Source organism: Brassica rapa, chromosome A04 (genome assembly GCF_000309985.2).
Source record: "Brassica rapa cultivar Chiifu-401-42 chromosome A04, CAAS_Brap_v3.01, whole genome shotgun sequence".
NCBI lineage: Eukaryota > Viridiplantae > Streptophyta > Magnoliopsida > Brassicales > Brassicaceae > Brassica > Brassica rapa.
Genome location: NC_024798.2, coordinates 17,731,932 through 17,749,557, shown reverse-complemented (window position 1 = coordinate 17,749,557; position 17,626 = coordinate 17,731,932). Strand labels below are relative to the sequence as shown.

The 17,626-nt window shown below is 37.8% G+C and overlaps 3 protein-coding genes and 1 non-coding gene across 4 annotated transcripts; 1 reads left to right on the top strand and 3 right to left on the bottom strand.

The window, feature by feature from the left end:
• Positions 1 to 527: 527 nt before the first annotated feature.
• LOC103865311 (RING-H2 finger protein ATL40) lies at positions 528 to 1,676 on the bottom strand. The gene has a single exon (XM_009143108.2). The coding sequence runs from the start codon at positions 1,623 to 1,625 to the stop codon at positions 1,164 to 1,166; it is 462 nt and encodes a 153-aa protein (XP_009141356.2). The 5' UTR covers positions 1,626 to 1,676; the 3' UTR covers positions 528 to 1,163.
• Positions 1,677 to 5,166: 3,490 nt separating this feature from the next.
• Positions 5,167 to 6,570, top strand: LOC103865309 (protein IQ-DOMAIN 1). The gene is given in 5 exon segments (XM_033290415.1): positions 5,167 to 5,297; positions 5,363 to 5,476; positions 5,558 to 5,785; positions 5,858 to 6,167; positions 6,170 to 6,570. Coding segments are annotated over 5 exon segments (888 nt in total). The 5' UTR covers positions 5,167 to 5,222; the 3' UTR covers positions 6,331 to 6,570.
• A 5,383-nt stretch (positions 6,571 to 11,953) lies between these two features.
• Positions 11,954 to 14,238, bottom strand: LOC103865308 (UDP-glycosyltransferase 89A2). Its single transcript, XM_009143105.3, has one exon. The coding sequence runs from the start codon at positions 13,520 to 13,522 to the stop codon at positions 12,146 to 12,148; it is 1,377 nt and encodes a 458-aa protein (XP_009141353.1). The 5' UTR covers positions 13,523 to 14,238; the 3' UTR covers positions 11,954 to 12,145.
• On the bottom strand, positions 13,876 to 13,947 carry TRNAP-AGG. Its single transcript has one exon. It is a non-coding gene; the product is annotated as a tRNA-Pro (tRNA).
• Positions 14,239 to 17,626: the final 3,388 nt, after the last annotated feature.

The following is a 17,626-nucleotide window of genomic DNA, read 5'->3' as shown; positions in this document are numbered from 1 at the left end:
CTAGGGTAGCACTAAAAAAGTTTCTATCACAAATATAGACTATAAGAATCAACATGACCAAAATATTTCATTAAAGAGGTAAATATACACTTATACCCATAGAGTTAACTAATCCAAACCTTTTACCTATTAAATGAAACATTTTGGTCATTTTTCTTTTTGTGGTTTGTTTTTATGACCAAAACTTGAAAATTTTCTATTTATGAGAATTGCTCTATATTTTACTATAATATATTTTTCATAAAAATATAATAATTCAAATATGTTATTGTATTTTGTTTTAAAATAATAATCACAGTATTTTGATAAATTTTAATTGTAAAATCTAAATATTTATTGCTATTTTGTTGTATTATTTTAAAGTAATGTATTAATTAATTTTTGAAAAAAATACAGCAAAACCAAAAACCAAAATCAAAATCTAAAAACCAAAAACGAAAATCTAAAAACCAAAAACTAAAAACTAAAACTAAAAACTACTAAAACAATCATCACCAAAGTAAATTTAAACATAAACATAATGTAAATTCCTATGGTTCATAAGGATTATTTGCCTTTGTATGCACTAGTTTTTTTTTTTAAGCTAACGTCTTAGAATAACAAAAAAATATGTTTAGTTGCATATATTTTAGAAGATTTGACTCGGTAATAAAAGTATTTTAGGTGACTCTCATCGCACTTCATGCGTAGAGTATATTAGAGGATATTGATGAATAAGGCATATACAAGTATAGGTCAAAACTGTTTAATAACAAACTTGATTAAAATATTTTTCAGAACTCGAACGTGACAATATATAAGCTCATTTATTTATCAGAAAAACAATATATAAGCTTACACTGTTCCTCCTAATAATATGATAAAATCCTCTAAACATTTTTTTTTTTGCATTGATATATTGACCATAAAACCCAAAACAAAAACTTTTGTTTTCTACTCTTCCATCTAAGATAGTATATGATACAAGGAACGCAAGACGATCTATGTATAACTTCTCGATCTAAAATGAAAATTGACTCATTTGATCGAGCATATTAGATTCAAGTAGTATATGTCTGTGCTCATGCTGAGTATTTCATTTGTACATTCTGATATTCAATAAAAAAAAATTTACAATTAGCATAAGAAAAAAGATAGAAACTGACATATAAATTAACCATCAACTATACTATACTTTCTAAAACCTTATCCCCAGTGCTAGACAAAGGCTCAGCCATTCTACGACACACAGGGCAAGTTGTGTGCGATTCAAGCCACCTAGCAATACATTCCTCATCAAACATGTGCTTACAATTTGGTAAAACCTTAATTACAGCATTCTTGGGGATTAACCCTAAGCAAACCGGACACTCTATCTCCTGACTGTTGCCCTCGAGATCGTTGTTGTCCAGTTTGTAAGAAAATGTCGGAAAGGCAGCAATCACAGAAGCGTTAACCCCTTGGCTTTGTGGTTCTCTTCTGCGGTGGCGGTGGTCGTCTTCTGTTTCCGGTGATACATCCACAAACCTACGGCGTTTGATCAAACAAATAACGAGGAGGGTGAAGATAACGAAGATAGTCAAGAGAAACCTTACGGCGGCGAACCAAAGGATGATGGAGTTTAACGAAGGATCGTTGAAACTCATCTCTTTGTTCTATAAAAAATGGCTCTCAAAGGTTAATAATGATACAAAAATAACAAATACATGTACCCTTTTTATATATAGATCATTGAGAGTTGACATTCTCTTTGAATATATTTTGATTAAGAGTTGAAATACAATCACCAGTGAAGTTACAAAAAAAAAAAAAAAATACAATCACCAGTGATGAATTTGATTATATTACGTTGAATAAAAGAGAAGGGCTGATTTGAATCGGTACACCACAAGTAGGATTATTAGTTTACTTTTAATTTGCTGCTTGTGGGAATCTGTGAATTTTTGTATATAAATAAAAATATTATACAAACAAGTTGTAGAAAAAAAACGTTAAATGGTCTACTATTTATGTGTGAAAAGACATAAAGAAAGAAAATCAATACTAGTTGTTTTAGATTGGTTAGTTTGGTGTTTCTGCCCCCTAGCATATATGTTTAAGAAATGTTTGAATAATTTAGAAAGCTTGAGAAATAATAAGGTTGATTACACTGTTGTTTAGAAGTTGAGTTCTATGACAAGAAATTTAGCTCTTTGGTTTCTAATTCTCAAAGTAATATATTTCAAACAACTGATAATAAAAATAAGAGGTGATGGTGAAATTCCCTTGATATTTGTGAAGGATGCAAGCAACATAATTTCCTAATAGTTTATAATACCCCATCCAAATGACATGTTTTCTTAACTATTCATTGGTCACATTGTTTAGTGTTTCCCAATTAGGTTTAAATTTTAAACAATTTACAATAATTTTTAGGACAATTCTCTTAAATAGTCCATTTTAATTATTTGTCACCAAAATAGCTTTCAAAAAATAAAATGACTAAAATATTTCTTTTTTATTTTAAAGATTTTTATTTTTTAAATTTGGAACTCCACCCTCAAAACCTCACCCTTTTAACTTTAAACCCTAAATTTAAATTAGTTAAGCCAAGAATATAAGTGTATATTTATCATTTAATAAAACTTTTTTGGTCATTTTCCTCTTTAAGATCTATTTTTGTGAAAATAAACTAAAAATGGCTATCATATAGAATTTTCATATAAAACAACAATTTAACTTAAATATAAAAGAAAACCAACGATTTAATTATGTTTTTATTTAAAGAAAATTATAAAACAATTGGAAAATCTAAAAGAACCATAATCACATCAAAGATCCCAAAGAATCATCAACAATCTTCAGTTTTGTCCAACAGGCTGGACTGGGCTGTGTAGAAAAAGCTCGTCTTAACAACCCAATATAGCATATGTATATATGACCTAAACTCAAGCAATATAACAACCTTCACTTTCTTTTTCTTTTTTTTTTTGTCAATGATATAACAACCTTCACTAGAATTAGCCAATTAGGTACAAACCCCAGATATTTCAAAAAAAAAAAGGGCACAAACCCCAGATGTGATGGATGAGCTGCTAAGTGTCCACATAAATTTTCTTTTAACTATCTACACATTTTCATAATTTTCCTTAAAATGTTTCACTAATTAATTTTGTATCTTGTCTGGAGTAGATGGTTACAAAACTGGTAGTTCAAATCAACTGACTTTGGAGACTTCACACTAGAAATGGCAATCATGGACTTGTACTGCAGATCTGATCCGTAAAGATTATCGCAGGGCAGTATTGGGCCAGTTTTTTAGGTTCGCAAATTAGTGGGTCTTACAGGATGGGTTATTGCGGGACTGGACTTTTTGGGATGGACCGAAGAAAACCATGCGGGATTACAAGGACCAGTGTCTTTTTCTCTACATTTTTGTTTTACGTGAAAAAATAAGAGAGAGAATGAGAAGAAGGTGATTCGTGTGACTTCTCCCGAGAAAAATGAAAGGTTCCAGCGATGACGATTCAAGCTCCGGCAATTACGATTCGGCTCTGGCGATGATGATTCAAGCTCCAACGATGACGATTTGAGCTTCGGCGGTGTTTTGATTTGGTGTTCTCTTTTTATTTACTTTGGGATTGACATCTTTGATTTGGTGTTTGGTTTTATTTAATTTATGGATTCATCAAACTAAAACATTGCTTATGAACTTAAAAATTATAAGCTAATGAAAAATATCTTATGCAATTATCTTTACATGGTATGTTAATATGTTTGGAGTGTAACAAAAGTAACTACAACTATTGTTTTGAATAATAAATAAGCAAATCAATTACTGATAAATCATGTCCAGTTCAATCGACGACATGAATCATGTCCCATCATGTTGCCCGCAGGTCGACCAGTAAAGGCTTGTACATATAGCAGGACGGTTTGGGCAGCCATTCTGAAGACTGCAGCTCGCGCGAACCTGACCCATCATGATCCGCTTGAAGACAATCCCGCTGTAGTCCGGGATGAGATGGGACGGGACAACCTGTTCGCCATTTCTACTTCACACCCCTCAGCCAAAGTTAAAGGAGTCTGCTAACCATTTCTTTTCTTGTTAATCATTTTTTTTCTGGTAATCAGAACAGCCACTTTGAGAAACTATTTGATACCAAATGTAATATATTTCAAGTTTGTGTCCCCTAGTTCGATTCTTGATGTTTGCTTTAAGTTTTCAAAGTCCTCCACATTTGGTATCTGGTGATTAATGTCACTTCTTTCAACTTCTAAGTTTAGAGATGTACTTACGAGTCAAGGAAATTCTAAATAGTATCATGAATGAACTTTATGAACTCTTCGTGACAATATGGTTTTGACCTTTTGGTAGCTTTAAAGAGACGGTAAGACAACGTGATAAACCACAGTCCAACCTTATACCCTAGTTAGTAGTATTAATTTTCTTAAGACTGTTGGTTGGTGTGACACACTGACATTTTGATTTAGCAACAATCACTCATTATAATTTTGATTCCCAGCCTAATTATAATCTTTTCCAGCCGTAATGATTTCCCTTTTATAACTCTTTACTTCTTCCTTACTACAGCTAGACCCCGAGGAAAAGAAAAAACCTTCTAATCCTTCAGTCCACAAAATCTCTGTTCTGTTTTTTTTTCCTCTCTCTGTTTCAATCTTCTTCAAGTTCACTGCCAATACCAGCTTTCAGTTTCTTCACGAGCTTCTTTCTACGTATCTATCCATCTATTTTTAGCTGAAAAAGTGGAATGTCCGTGCTGGTTAATGTTTTGTAGATTGGATATTGAGAATAGTTAATTTGGATTAGGAGAATTCTTCAGTTTATTTTGATCCTTTATTCGATTTTACTTTCTCTCATACCATTGGGAATCTTTTTTCACACAAGGGTTTGTGGTTTGGTTTCATGTTACTTCACCTAACCCTCCCTCTTTTCCAGCTGAACTGAATTTTCTATTGGGTACTTGTGTATGAGTAATGACTTCAATAACCCACTCTAGTAGTTGCAGTAAGGTTCAACTTTTTTGTGAGTGTATGCACACAAGAGTTTCTCTTTGAGTTAGTAGATTCTTCAAGAGGCATATGCAATTTACTGTACACTTGTGTAGTTACAAGAATACTACTGGTAATTGTCTTTACTAGATCCTTCATCATTTCAGCCAGAATGTTTCTCTTCCAGCTCAGGGTCGAAGACATTTTGCATGCATACAAGGTGTTTTGGTGACAAGTGACAAGAGTCTGAGATGGGTTGTGGGAGTTTTTTCAAAGCAATAATTGGTTCCAAGAAAGGGAAACAAACAAGCAGAAAGAGTGAGAAGGTATGTTGTTTTACACTGGTGTGATCGTCATTGCAGATTACAAGCAGTGTCCTTCTTTGTGACAGGGGTTTATAAAACCAAAAGCCTCCAAGAAGAATGTCACACGTTCTGCATCACTAGTTTTTCTTAGCGAGGATCGAGCTGCAACTCGAATCCAGACTACTTTTAAAGCATATAAGGTGCATTGACTAGAGTTTATACATTCTGTGTTCATTTATAATAACCAGCTTCATAGTTTTTGTTATTTTTTTCTCACACAGGCTAGGAAGATGTTACGGCGACTAAAAGGAATAGCAAGAGCAAAGCTGTTAACTGAAAAACAACCAGTGAAGAAGCAAGCAGCAGTTACATTGAAGTATCTTCACTCATGGAGTAATATACAGTCTCAGATTAAGGCTCGCAGGGTTGGCATGGTCATGGAAGGCCGACTGATTTTTAAAAGATTAGAGAATCAGCAGAAGCTTGAGGCCAAGCTTCATGATATTGAGGTATGAAACTATCTAGAGCTGAGTTTGACCATCTTTAGACAAAAGAACATCATCAAAGAGATATAAATGCAGGTTGAATGGAACGGTGGGACAGAGACCAAAGATGAAATCTTAGAACGGATACATCAAAGAGAAGAAGCTATGATCAAACGAGAAAGAGCTTTGGCTTATGCTTTCTCTCTCTCATCAGGTATATATAAAAACATTTTTTCTTTTCCTTGTTTGCTGACTTGCTATGGTGAAGAAGTAACACTGAGCTGTGAACAGTGGAAAGCTGATGGTAAGACTCAGTGGCTAGGGGGTTATGAGCTGGGAAATACTAACTGGGGATGGAGCTGGAAAGAACGTTGGATTGCTGCTCGACCTTGGGAAGTAAGATACTCTTGACTCCTAAGAAACCGAAGAACTTAAAGACGGTTTGCTGCAAGAGTGAGACTAAACCAAATTCACCGGCAAAGAGAGGAGTGTCACTATCATCAGTTTCAGCAAAAGCTCCGATTCCTGGAGCTGTGAACCCACGGAGATTGTCATTTCCGGGAGCTTGAACATGAAGTTAATGTCTGTCTATGATTAAGAGTATACACACGTACCTTATGGTTACAAGAGGAATGAGACTTTTACTTGAAGGGTTGTATATGTTGGAGATAAACTTGAAAGATAGCTTGAAGTACAAGCTAACCTAATCACACAAAGATATGGATTACTAAAGTGATTAGGAAATATGATTTGTGTTATTCCTAATGAGAATAGGAATTGTTATGTCCTATATAAGTGATTACCATTGAGTTGTAATGATTACGAGTTTTGAGTGAGTGATTGAGTGATTAATAAGAAACTGATATTTGGACTTGAAGTTCTTGTGTTCTTGAGTTCGTGTTCTATACCTAAATACTGCGAGATAATATTTGGTATCAGAGCCCTATATTATCATGAGTGATGTTAAAGAAGAAACGGGAAAACCGGACCCTCGTCGATAAAACTTCCTATGCTAAACAATACAAATTACATTGTCTGGGCCATGAAGATGAAGATAGCTCTTAAGGTCAACAAAGTGTGGGAAACCATTGATCCTGGAAACAAAATCGAAGATAAAAACAATATGGCTATCGCATTACTCTTCCAGTCAATTCCCGAATCGCTAACACTGCAAGTTGGTGAACTTGATAATGCAAAAGCCGTGTGGGACGCGATTAAAGCACGACATGTTGGGGCTGAAAGAGTACGAGAAGCTCGTTTGCAAACACTAATGGCAGAATTTGATCGTCTTAAGATGAAAGAGGACGACACGATCGATACCTTCGTAGGCAAGCTATCGGAGATATCATCAAAATCTGCTTCTCTCGGTGAAGTCATTGAAGAAACGAAAATCGTGAAAAAATTCCTGAAAAGTCTACCACGGAAGAAGTACATTCATATTGTTGCTTCACTTGAACAAGTTCTTGACTTGAAAGTAACAAGTTTTGAAGATATCGTGGGAAGACTCAAGGCTTATGAGGAAAGAATCTGTGAAGAAGATGATGAACAACAAGATGACCAAGGAAAGCTGATGTATGCCAACTCTGAATCTAATCAAACGAATTATGGCAACTATGGGGGAGCCCGAGGCAGAGGACGCGGAGGCCGTTCCACTTGGAGAGGAAGAGGCCGTGGCAGGTCCGGAAACTTCTATAGCCAAAGAGATGCATACAGACAAGGTCAAGGACGTGACCTCTCACATATTACTTGTTTTAATTGTGATAAGCAAGGGCATTATGCGACTGAATGTCCTGATAAGCAAGGACTTAAGCTGCAAGAAACAGTTGAAAACAAAACAGAGGAAACGCAAGAGGCTGATGAGCTAATGATGAATGAGATTGTCTACCTCAACGAGCAGAGAGTAGACCCGAGTGTGTTTGATACAAGTCTAGATACAAATAATGTCTGGTATCTTGATAATGGTGCGAGTAACCACATGAGCGGCAATAGAAGATTTTTTCATAAACTTGATGAAACAATCACTGGAAAAGTAAGATTTGGAGATGATTCCCGCATTGATATAAAAGGAAAAGGATCGATTCAGTTTGTTTTTAAAGGAGATGAGAAGAAAATCCTAGGTAACGTGTACTATATTCCCGGGTTAAAGAGTAACATAGTCAGCTTAGGTCAAGCTACAGAAGCAGGATGCGAGGTTCGAATGAAAGATGAAGAACTCATGTTGTTTGATCGATATGGAAAGTTGATGGTGAAATCAATCCGAGCTAAGAACCGACTATACAAGGTGACTTTAGAAGTCGACAATCTCCACTGTCTTCAGATATCAGCACGAAACGAGTCATCAAGATGGCATGCGCGTCTTGGGCATATCAATACAGATACAATGAAAGCAATGGTAAATAAGGAACGAGTGACTGGCATACCAGCTTTGCGAGTTGAAAAGGAAACATGTATGTCTTGCCTACTCGGCAAGCAAACGAGGAAATCTTTTCCTCAAGCTACCACATATCGAGCCACCGGCCCTCTAGAGCTCATACATGGTGACCTCTGCGGACCTATCACACCACCAACACCGGCGCAAAAGAGATATGTGTTCGTACTAATTGATGATTTTTCACGTTATATGTGGACTATACTGTTACAAGAGAAAAGTGAAGCATTCGAGAAGTTTAAAAACTTCAAGAAGCTAGTCGAACAAGAAACAAAATGCGAGATAAAAACGTTCCGTTCAGATAGAGGGGGAGAATTCTGCTCCAAAGAGTTTCACATGTACTGCGATGAGAATGGTATTAAGAGGCACTTAACGGCACCATACTCACCTCAACAGAATGGCGTTGTCGAGAGGCGTAACCGGACACTTCTGGAGATGACCAGGAGTATATTAAAACACATGAAGGTACCGAATGAACTGTGGGGCGAAGCTGTTAGGCATTCTACGTATCTAATAAATAGAATTGCGACTAAATCCCTGGAAGGAAAGACACCTTATGAAGTTCTGCGAAGTAAAACACCAAATGTATCACACCTTAAGGTGTTTGGTTGCATATGTTACGCCAAGACTGATGCAGTGGGCCGAAAGAAGCTCGATGATAGGTCAAAGGTTCTGGTTCACTTGGGAACAGAACCAGGGTCTAAGGCTTATCGATTACTAGATCCTACTAAAAGGAGAATAGTAGTCAGTCGTGATGTAATTTTTGATGAGAGTAAAGGATGGAACTGGACTAGCAAAACAGTTCAAGATGATGATGGTGGCACTTTTAGTATTGAGCTAAAAGGAACGGATGAAAGCGATGAGATAGATGAAACGGGTGAAACAGGAGATGAGACAGACACTGAGATTATTGATAATGAAGAAAATGATGAAGATGACAATGGTAATGATGAGGAAGAACAACCACAACTGAGACGATCGTCTAGAACCAGCAACTTGCCGGCTTATCTTGAGGATTACGTTCTAATGGCTGAAGCAGAGTGTGAACGACTGTTATCAATAATAAACGATGAACCATGGGATTTCACTGAGGCCAAGAGATTAAAGGTATGGGTTGATGCTTGTGAAGATGAGATATCGAGTATTGAAAAGAATAAAACTTGGGAACTTGTTGATCTTCCTATGGGAGTAAGACCAATAGGTCTGAAGTGGATATTTAAGATAAAGAGGAATGCGGATGGTACTATTACTAAATACAAAGCTCGTCTGGTTGCAAAGGGCTATGTTCAGAAGCAAGGAGTGGATTATGATGAAGTGTTCGCACCAGTGGCTCGCATTGAGACTATCCGACTAGTTATTGCCCTTGCAGCCTCTAAACTTTGGGAGATCCATCACCTTGATGTTAAAACCGCGTTTCTCCATGGAGAGCTCAGAGAAGAGGTATTTGTCACTCAACCAGAAGGCTTCGAAGTTGCAGGAAAAGAAAACAAAGTCTACAAGCTGAGAAAGGCTCTCTACGGATTGAAACAAGCACCTAGAGCTTGGAATATCAAGTTGAATACTATCTTGCGGGAGTTTAAGTTTCAGAGGTGTTCGAAAGAACCTTCATTGTATCGAAAGGAAGAAAAAGGTGGAACTCTCATAGTTGTAGTGTATGTCGATGATCTTCTTGTCACAGGAACATCAGCACATTCAATTCAAGTGTTTAAGAGGGAGATGGCAACAAAGTTTGATATGAGTGATCTTGGAAGACTAACCTATTACCTTGGCATTGAGGTCTGTCAAGGTAAAGAAGGGATCACGCTGAAACAAGATCGATATGCTCGTAAGATACTTGAAGAATGTGGAATGGACGCATGTAACTCAACCACTGTTCCCATGGATTTTAACGTGAAGTTGGCTAAATCGATAGAAGAGAAGAGCATTGATGAAAGAGATTATCGAAGGAGTATTGGATGTCTGCGATACTTGCTCCACACGCGGCCTGATCTCTCGTTTAGTGTGGGTGTTCTGAGTAGATACATGCACGCTCCTAAGGAGTCGCATGGTGCTGCGTTAAAACAGGTACTACGATACCTGCGAGGAACCATCTCACTTGGTCTCGTCTATACACAGTCCACAAGCTTGGAGCTGACAGGCTTTAGTGATGCCTCTCTCAATGTTGATATTGATGATGGGAAGAGTACTACGGGATATGTGTTTTACCTGAATGCTAGTCCAATCTCGTGGTGTTCTTGCAAACAAGAAATCGTGGCCCTATCATCATGTGAAGCCGAGTTTATGGCAGCAACTGAAGCAGCTAAACAGGCAATTTGGATTCAAGAACTTCTAGGGGAAGTCATTGGTAATGAAAGCCGAAAGGTGGTTATAAAGGTAGATAATAAATCTGCAATCGCATTGACGAAGAACCCAGTATTCCATGGACGAAGCAAACACATACACAGGAGGTTTCATTTTATAAGAGAGTGCGTTGAGAATGATCAAGTAGAAGTAGAGCACGTTCCGGGAACTGAGCAGCGAGCTGACATTTTGACGAAATCTCTTGGAAGAGTAAAACTTATCGAGATGAGGAAATTGATTGGAGTCCAAATGGTGAGTGAAGATAATTTCAAGTTTAAGAGGGAGATTGTTGGAGATAAACTTGAAAGATAGCTTGAAGTACAAGCTAACCTAATCACACAAAGATATGGATTACTAAAGTGATTAGGAAATATGATTTGTGTTATTCCTAATGAGAATAGGAATTGTTATGTCCTATATAAGTGATTACCATTGAGTTGTAATGATTACGAGTTTTGAGTGAGTGATTGAGTGATTAATAAGAAACTGATATTTGGACTTGAAGTTCTTGTGTTCTTGAGTTCGTGTTCTATACCTAAATACTGCGAGATAATAGTATATACAAATATTAATTTGATATGTAGGCGAAGATGGTGATTGTTTTTTTTTTTTTTGTAAAGTACATGCAATTGTTTTTAACCTCTTTAGGGGTGGGCACAAGACAAGTACTTGTCAATTCTTGGTTACTTGCTACTTGACTTGGTTTGTTCGACTAGTTTTTTTTAAAACTTGTTACTTGACTTGTTTGAAACAAATACTTTGAAAGAAAAAATGATACTTGCAAGTAATTTCTTGATTACATACAAAAGAGATACATATTCTAAATTTTTAACATTCAAAAATCACATAAATTTTTTAAGAAGTAAATAAAAATGAAAATAAGCGTTCGAAATATTGAAAGAACATATGAAACTCAAGATCTAACTATGTGATTTAACATTGAACTACTGTTTACCCCAAATAGGTGTTCTATAAGTAATTAGCCAAGGGGGTTTGACTTTTTTAATATGGGTTTTCATATTTTATTTTATAATGGGTTGTCTTGTTTATTAAACAAAAGACAAGATAAATTTTATTTTGCAAGTAACAAGTATTATTTAGCAAGTAATAAGCATTTTTTATAACGAATAACAAGTCATGGGTAACGAAGCAAGTACCCAAAAAATGAAATGATACTTGACATTTCCCTTGTCTTTACAAGTAGTGAAATTTTTTGACTTGATACTTGTCTTTGCTTTCATATGTTCTCTTGTGTCAAATAATGCCAAGTGTGTTGATTGTTAACTGCTTCTTGGTACATCTTTTTTTCTGATTCAGGGTTTTGGGCCAACCCTCACAATCAACTTTGATTCAGGGCGTTTGTTGTTATGTGGTTAAGAATACTTTAAGAAGAGCTACGTTTAGTGCAAATTGTCAATCATCTGGTACGTGACAGTAATGTCTGCAAAATGTATAACAGAAACTATGATCCGAAATATAATGGAACATATATGAATAGACAAATCATTCTTCTTTTCTTGGGTAAATGATCATTAACTTCATTTTCTTCTTTTGAATATTTTGATCATTTGGTTCTTGCCAATAAAAATTTATTTATTTTCTCTCTGCATTGAATCTTAAATAAGAGCAACTTCTCTGACCAGTCTTTCTAAATCAGCAAAAGAGCTGCCTTTTGTCACTGATCCTACTAGCTTCCTGCGCATCTCCTCCGCTCTAGCTCTAACCTCAAGTCCACTCTCACCCATTGTTTCACCTATAACCCGGCCAAGTTCATCCGGTTCAGGCACTGTTCCATCCCCTTCACAAACCCGAACCGCCACATCCAAATCCTCCACCAGCAACCTCGCGTTCACAAACTGGTCAGCCTCCATTGGCCACCCCAATATCAAGGTTCCACTCGTTAGCCCTTCAAGCACAGAGTTCCATCCACAGTGGCTCAAAAACCCTCCAACCGCCACGTGTCGCAACACCTCAAGCTGCGGAGCCCACCCTCTAACCACCATTCCCCGACCAGCCACCCGCTCCTCAAAACCTTCGGGTACTGGATCTTTCTTAACCACCCATACGAACCGGGTCAAGCTTTTCTCTAGCCCAAGCGCCAGAGCATCACACTGCTCCTTGGTCAACGCCTTTTGACTTCCAAAACATATGTACAGCACTGACCGTTCCGGACCACCGTCAAGCCAACTCAGCAACGGACAAGAACTGGTTTTAAGCGTACCAACCGGGTCTAACCCGAGTAAACAAAGCGGGCCAACTCCAAAAACCCGGTCGTGACCAACTCTCTGTTTCACGTACTCCACATACTCTGCTTCCAAACACTCTGCCGTGTTGAAAACGCAACCGTAGCTCAAAAAATTCATGGAGCTTTCAGCTTTGACCGTTTCAAGATCCCGCGACGGTGATTGAAGCGAGCGTCGGAACACCGACGGGAGATGCTCCTCCTCGAACACCGGAGCCCCGGGAAGATCCGAGAAACGAACCGGATCCTTCGTTCTTGATTTGATATTGTCAAAACAGAACTGGAGAACGGAAGCCAAGAAAGGGCCGGAGGAGAAGAAGGCGAAGCGAGGGATACCGATCTGGTGGCAGAGATCGTGCGTCCATCCAAGGAAGAAGTCGGAGACGAGAGCAACGGGAGGAGTTTGGTGAGAACGGAACCAGAGGGTGATAGGGTCGCGAAGCTGGCGAAGAGAGGCCATGATCGGGAGGCTACCGGAGTTTCCGAGGTCTTTAACGTTCTCAACGCCGGGAGGGAGAGAAGGGTGGGGAGGGAAAGGGAAGACGACGGAGGTTACGGAGGAGGGATGAGCGGAGAGGAGAGGAGAGAGGTGTTGGAGGTTTTGGGGAGTGATGATGACGGAGACGTTGACTCCACGAAGGCAGAGTTGGTGAGTTAAGTCTAGTAAAGGAAGTAAGTGGCCTTGTGCTGGGAAAGGGAACACCATGATGTGCGGTCTTGTCTCCGGCGGCACCATTATTACTCCGGTCATTTTGGCGGAGATTACAAAAAGTCTTTGTGTAGTGTTTGTCTACTTTAGCTTTTCAACATTGTATGGTCTAAATAATGATGCCCTGCGTTGAAGATTCCATGAATTGTAACCGACACTTATTTGCACCATAAACGACAATTTTACCGATGTAACGTAACTTCAAAGCAACTTTTTGTAGAAACTCTATACTCTCTCTTTTGTCTTTTTCTTTGGCTGGCTTCATTTGGCTTATTATGATGCATATACTGGTTGGTGAATATTATAAAGACGGAGCAGACAAATCAGAGTTCTAAAAGCCATTGGTATGTTTGAAGCATTTTTTTGTAAATCTGCCAAAAACAGAACAAAATATTGGGGCATTCCGAGAATTGAACTCGGGACCTCTCGCACCCTAAGCGAGAATCATACCACTAGACCAAATGCCCATTTGCTGCATATTAAAGAAACGGCAAAAATATTTTAAAGTATTTTTTCTCATTAGTTTATAACCTCAGGTTCATCGTATAAGATTGCTTCTTTAGTTTGCCTTTCATTTGATATGTTAGAGTAATTGTATGAGAGTCTCATACAATTTTTTTCTGGACGCGATGGAAGCATCTCAAAGTAAGTTTACATTTCCGATCGTGGTTCCCCTTTTAGTGCACTCTGGCCATCTAACATTCAATTAAGTCAACAAAAGGGTATAGACCATACATGGGAACATATAAATCTCAGGACGATTATGATTACCTGTTCAAAGTTGTTTTTATAGGTTTATAATGTTTCTTGTATTATGAATGAGAATACATCGTTGTTTATATATTACATCAAGAGAACCCTAATGAGTTATTAACAGAATATACGAGAATATATGATTGAGATACACGTATTGATGAGGTAGATATTAGTGTATCTCTATATGCCCCCTCAAGATGAGCGACCGGAGGAAAGCCCCATCTTGGATGAATGAACTTCGAGTAATGAGCGGGACACCGGTTTTGTCAATGCATCGCCCTACTGAGTGTATCTCTATAGTTTTAACAGGAGATTCAGGTGTCGGGAAATCAAATCTGCTCTCTCGATTCACCAAAAACGACTTCAGCCACGACTCACGCTCTACCATCGGCGTCGAGTTTGCAACACGAAGCATTCAAGTCGGCGACAAGATTGTCAAAGCTCAACTATGGGATACTGCTGGCCAAGAAAGGTAATCAAGAAGATATATATATTCAAATGCTTAAATCTGATTAGTACCAAAGTTATTCTATATTTCATCAGACTGAATATGGAATATTATCAAAAACCGACACCATTTTAGTGAAATTTAATTGGTTTAAGTCTAAATTTTTAGAATTAAAAAAACTCTGTTATAACATTACATAAAGGTTTATTTTCTGGAACTTCTCTCTCTCTTCTCTCTAAAAAATCTTTCAGAGAGAGAGGATATAGATCGCCGGTGGTTTCCGGCGTGTTGGCTCCTATAGGAGTCGGTTCCGGCAGCGATGGTTTCTTCAACATCGACTGGCCGGCTTTTGGTTCCGACGGTGGTCGTTCTTCTCTGACGAAACCGTCGGCTTTTGGCTCCAATGAATCACTTTCTTCTAGATGATTCATTGGCTTCTGGTTCCGGCGACGTTGATGACGGTGTCTTCTCCGGTGGCGTCGTGCGGCTTCTCTCTGGTTTATTCCGGCTTTCGTCTGATCTTTCCTTCAAGCTTCTTCGATTCATCTCTGTTTCATGTTTTGGAACGCATGCAAATGAATCGTCTATAAAGCGAAGAGCCAAGTTGTATGGTTATCGACTGTGTTCTACTGTCTTTAGCGGGCTTCCTTAGCCTCTTGGCTTCCGGTGTATCTCTTTGATCCTCCGGCGTAGACCATGTCGGTGGTGGAAAGCAATTATCCATAGTCTTCGATAGATCTCTAACTTCGGGTTCCTGTTTCCGGTGTGTTTCCGGTGGAACAGCCGGTTGGAGCTCCGTCGATGACTTTCTGGCTGAAGTTAGGTGGCGGCTTCGTTAGTGGGCGCGTGTCCCTACCATGCTATCTGTTCAACGTGTGGTGTCATGTTCGAGTCGGTCGCCGATTTTCTAGGGCTTCTTTTGGCTGGGCTTCACGGGCCTCGTGTGGCTTTAATTTCTCTGCCCAGTGTGGGCTTTTTGGTTTAGTTTGTTTTGGTTCTATGCCTTTTGTATATTGGGTTTTATTAATATAAAAGTGGGAAAAAAAAAAAAGTATTACGTTTGACGGTAAAAAAAAAAAACATTACATAAAGGTTTTAAGAATTCAATTCTTAATATAAATCTTAGAATAATCTCCTCGTACCTGAAACCACATACTATTAATTTTTTATCATTGACAAAAAGTAAAACAAAAACATTTATGTTTTATGTATAAAAACCATACTGAACTTATCCAAACCTAAATATAAATTCATCAAACCATGCATGCTACAAAATTGCGTTTATTTGGGTTCAGGTTCTTTATATATCCTAAACCAAATTGTTCAGTCACAATAACAATTTCTAATTAGCCGGTATCGAGCCATCACTAGCGCATATTACCGAGGAGCCGTTGGTGCGTTACTGGTCTACGACGTAACACGGCACGTGACATTCGAAAACGTCGAGAGATGGCTAAATGAGCTAAGGGGCCACACGGACGCAAACACTGTGATCATGCTCGTAGCCTCGTAGGTAACAAAGCTGATCTGCGTCACCTTCGAGCCATCTCAACGGAGACTTCGGCACTCGAAGCTTTAAATGTCGAAAACACTTTCACCGAAGTTCTCACTCAGATTTACAGAGTCGTTAGCAAAAAGGCTCTTGAAGCTGGAGATGATCCAACCACTTCTTTGCCTAAAAGACAAATGATACATGTAGGAAGCAGAGATAATGTTTCCGCGGTCAAGAAAACGGGTTGCTGCTCGACATAGCACCAATGAGATTTTCCCCTAGCTCTTCTATTTAAGGAATCTCTTTCAATGTATTGAAAATTTTGATATATTGTAATTTGACTACAGAATCACGTTGTAGCAGGGAACACGTGCACGGGAAGAAGTCTATATTCTGAAACCACAGGCCCGAAACGTTGAAAGCCCATGAGGTCATCAAAAGCTTGAGGTCGACCATAAGAATATCGCGTTTACCTGAAAAAGAAAGATAAAAGAAATGGAGAAAACTATAATGTTGGAGAGAAATGCTTTATTGGATTGTAACAAACACAATAGAGGCCGACATAACGATGTTTACGTTAAGTTTTAATACGAGGTAGTTGGATAAGATAGCTTAATGATGACCATCTCCAATGGTTTACTCTATTTTTTACTCTAAAATAGAGTAATTCTATAATAGAGTTTGAGTTTGCTCCAATAATATTCTATTTTAGAGTAGAAAATAGAGTGATGAACAAAAAAAAAAATTTACTCTATATTTGGAGTAAACCTATTTGTCACTCTATTATAGAGTGAGAAATATAGTACCATTGGAGCATTTTTTACTCTAAACTCTATTTTAGAGTGAAAAATAGAGTGAGATTGGAGATGCTCTTAGGAACTTGCTTTTAGTTTTTTAAATCAAAATAAAAGAATATTAGATGAAAATCTTATTTTTCTGGTAACTAAAAAGTTACTTTTACGATCTTACCATTCCGTTTAGGTAGTGTTTAAAATCAATCGGTATAACAAAATAGGGTTTAAACAAAAAAAAAAAGAACAAAACAAAATAGGGTATATCCAAGATTACGTTAAGTCAGTGCAAAATTATCATGAACTAACCTATATCACTTACAATTGCATGTCCAAGTTTTCTAGAGTGTGAGAATAGTAAAAAAAAAGATATTGAATTCCACTGGACTCTGCCTGGGCCACAACACTACTTGAGGCAAACCAACGGTCATTTATTCAAGATTACATCATAGCATAGTCTACAAAAATCCTTGGCTGCATCATTAACACAACACAATAGAAATTCACCAGTCCTCATCTGCCAAAAGTTGAAACACAGTATGATTGTTTGCCACGAGTTGTTTCTTTAATCATGTTTTGTCATCAGTCATCACTCCATTCATATGTCTAACTTTATTGTCTTGGTAGAGAAACTCACAAAAGTAAAATATTGATCTAGT

Coding starts and splice junctions, on each gene's coding strand:
- LOC103865311 (XM_009143108.2), bottom strand. CDS start 1,625: ATGAGTTTCAACGATCCTTCGTTAAACTCCATCATCCTTTGGTTCGCC.
- LOC103865308 (XM_009143105.3), bottom strand. CDS start 13,522: ATGACCGGAGTAATAATGGTGCCGCCGGAGACAAGACCGCACATCATG.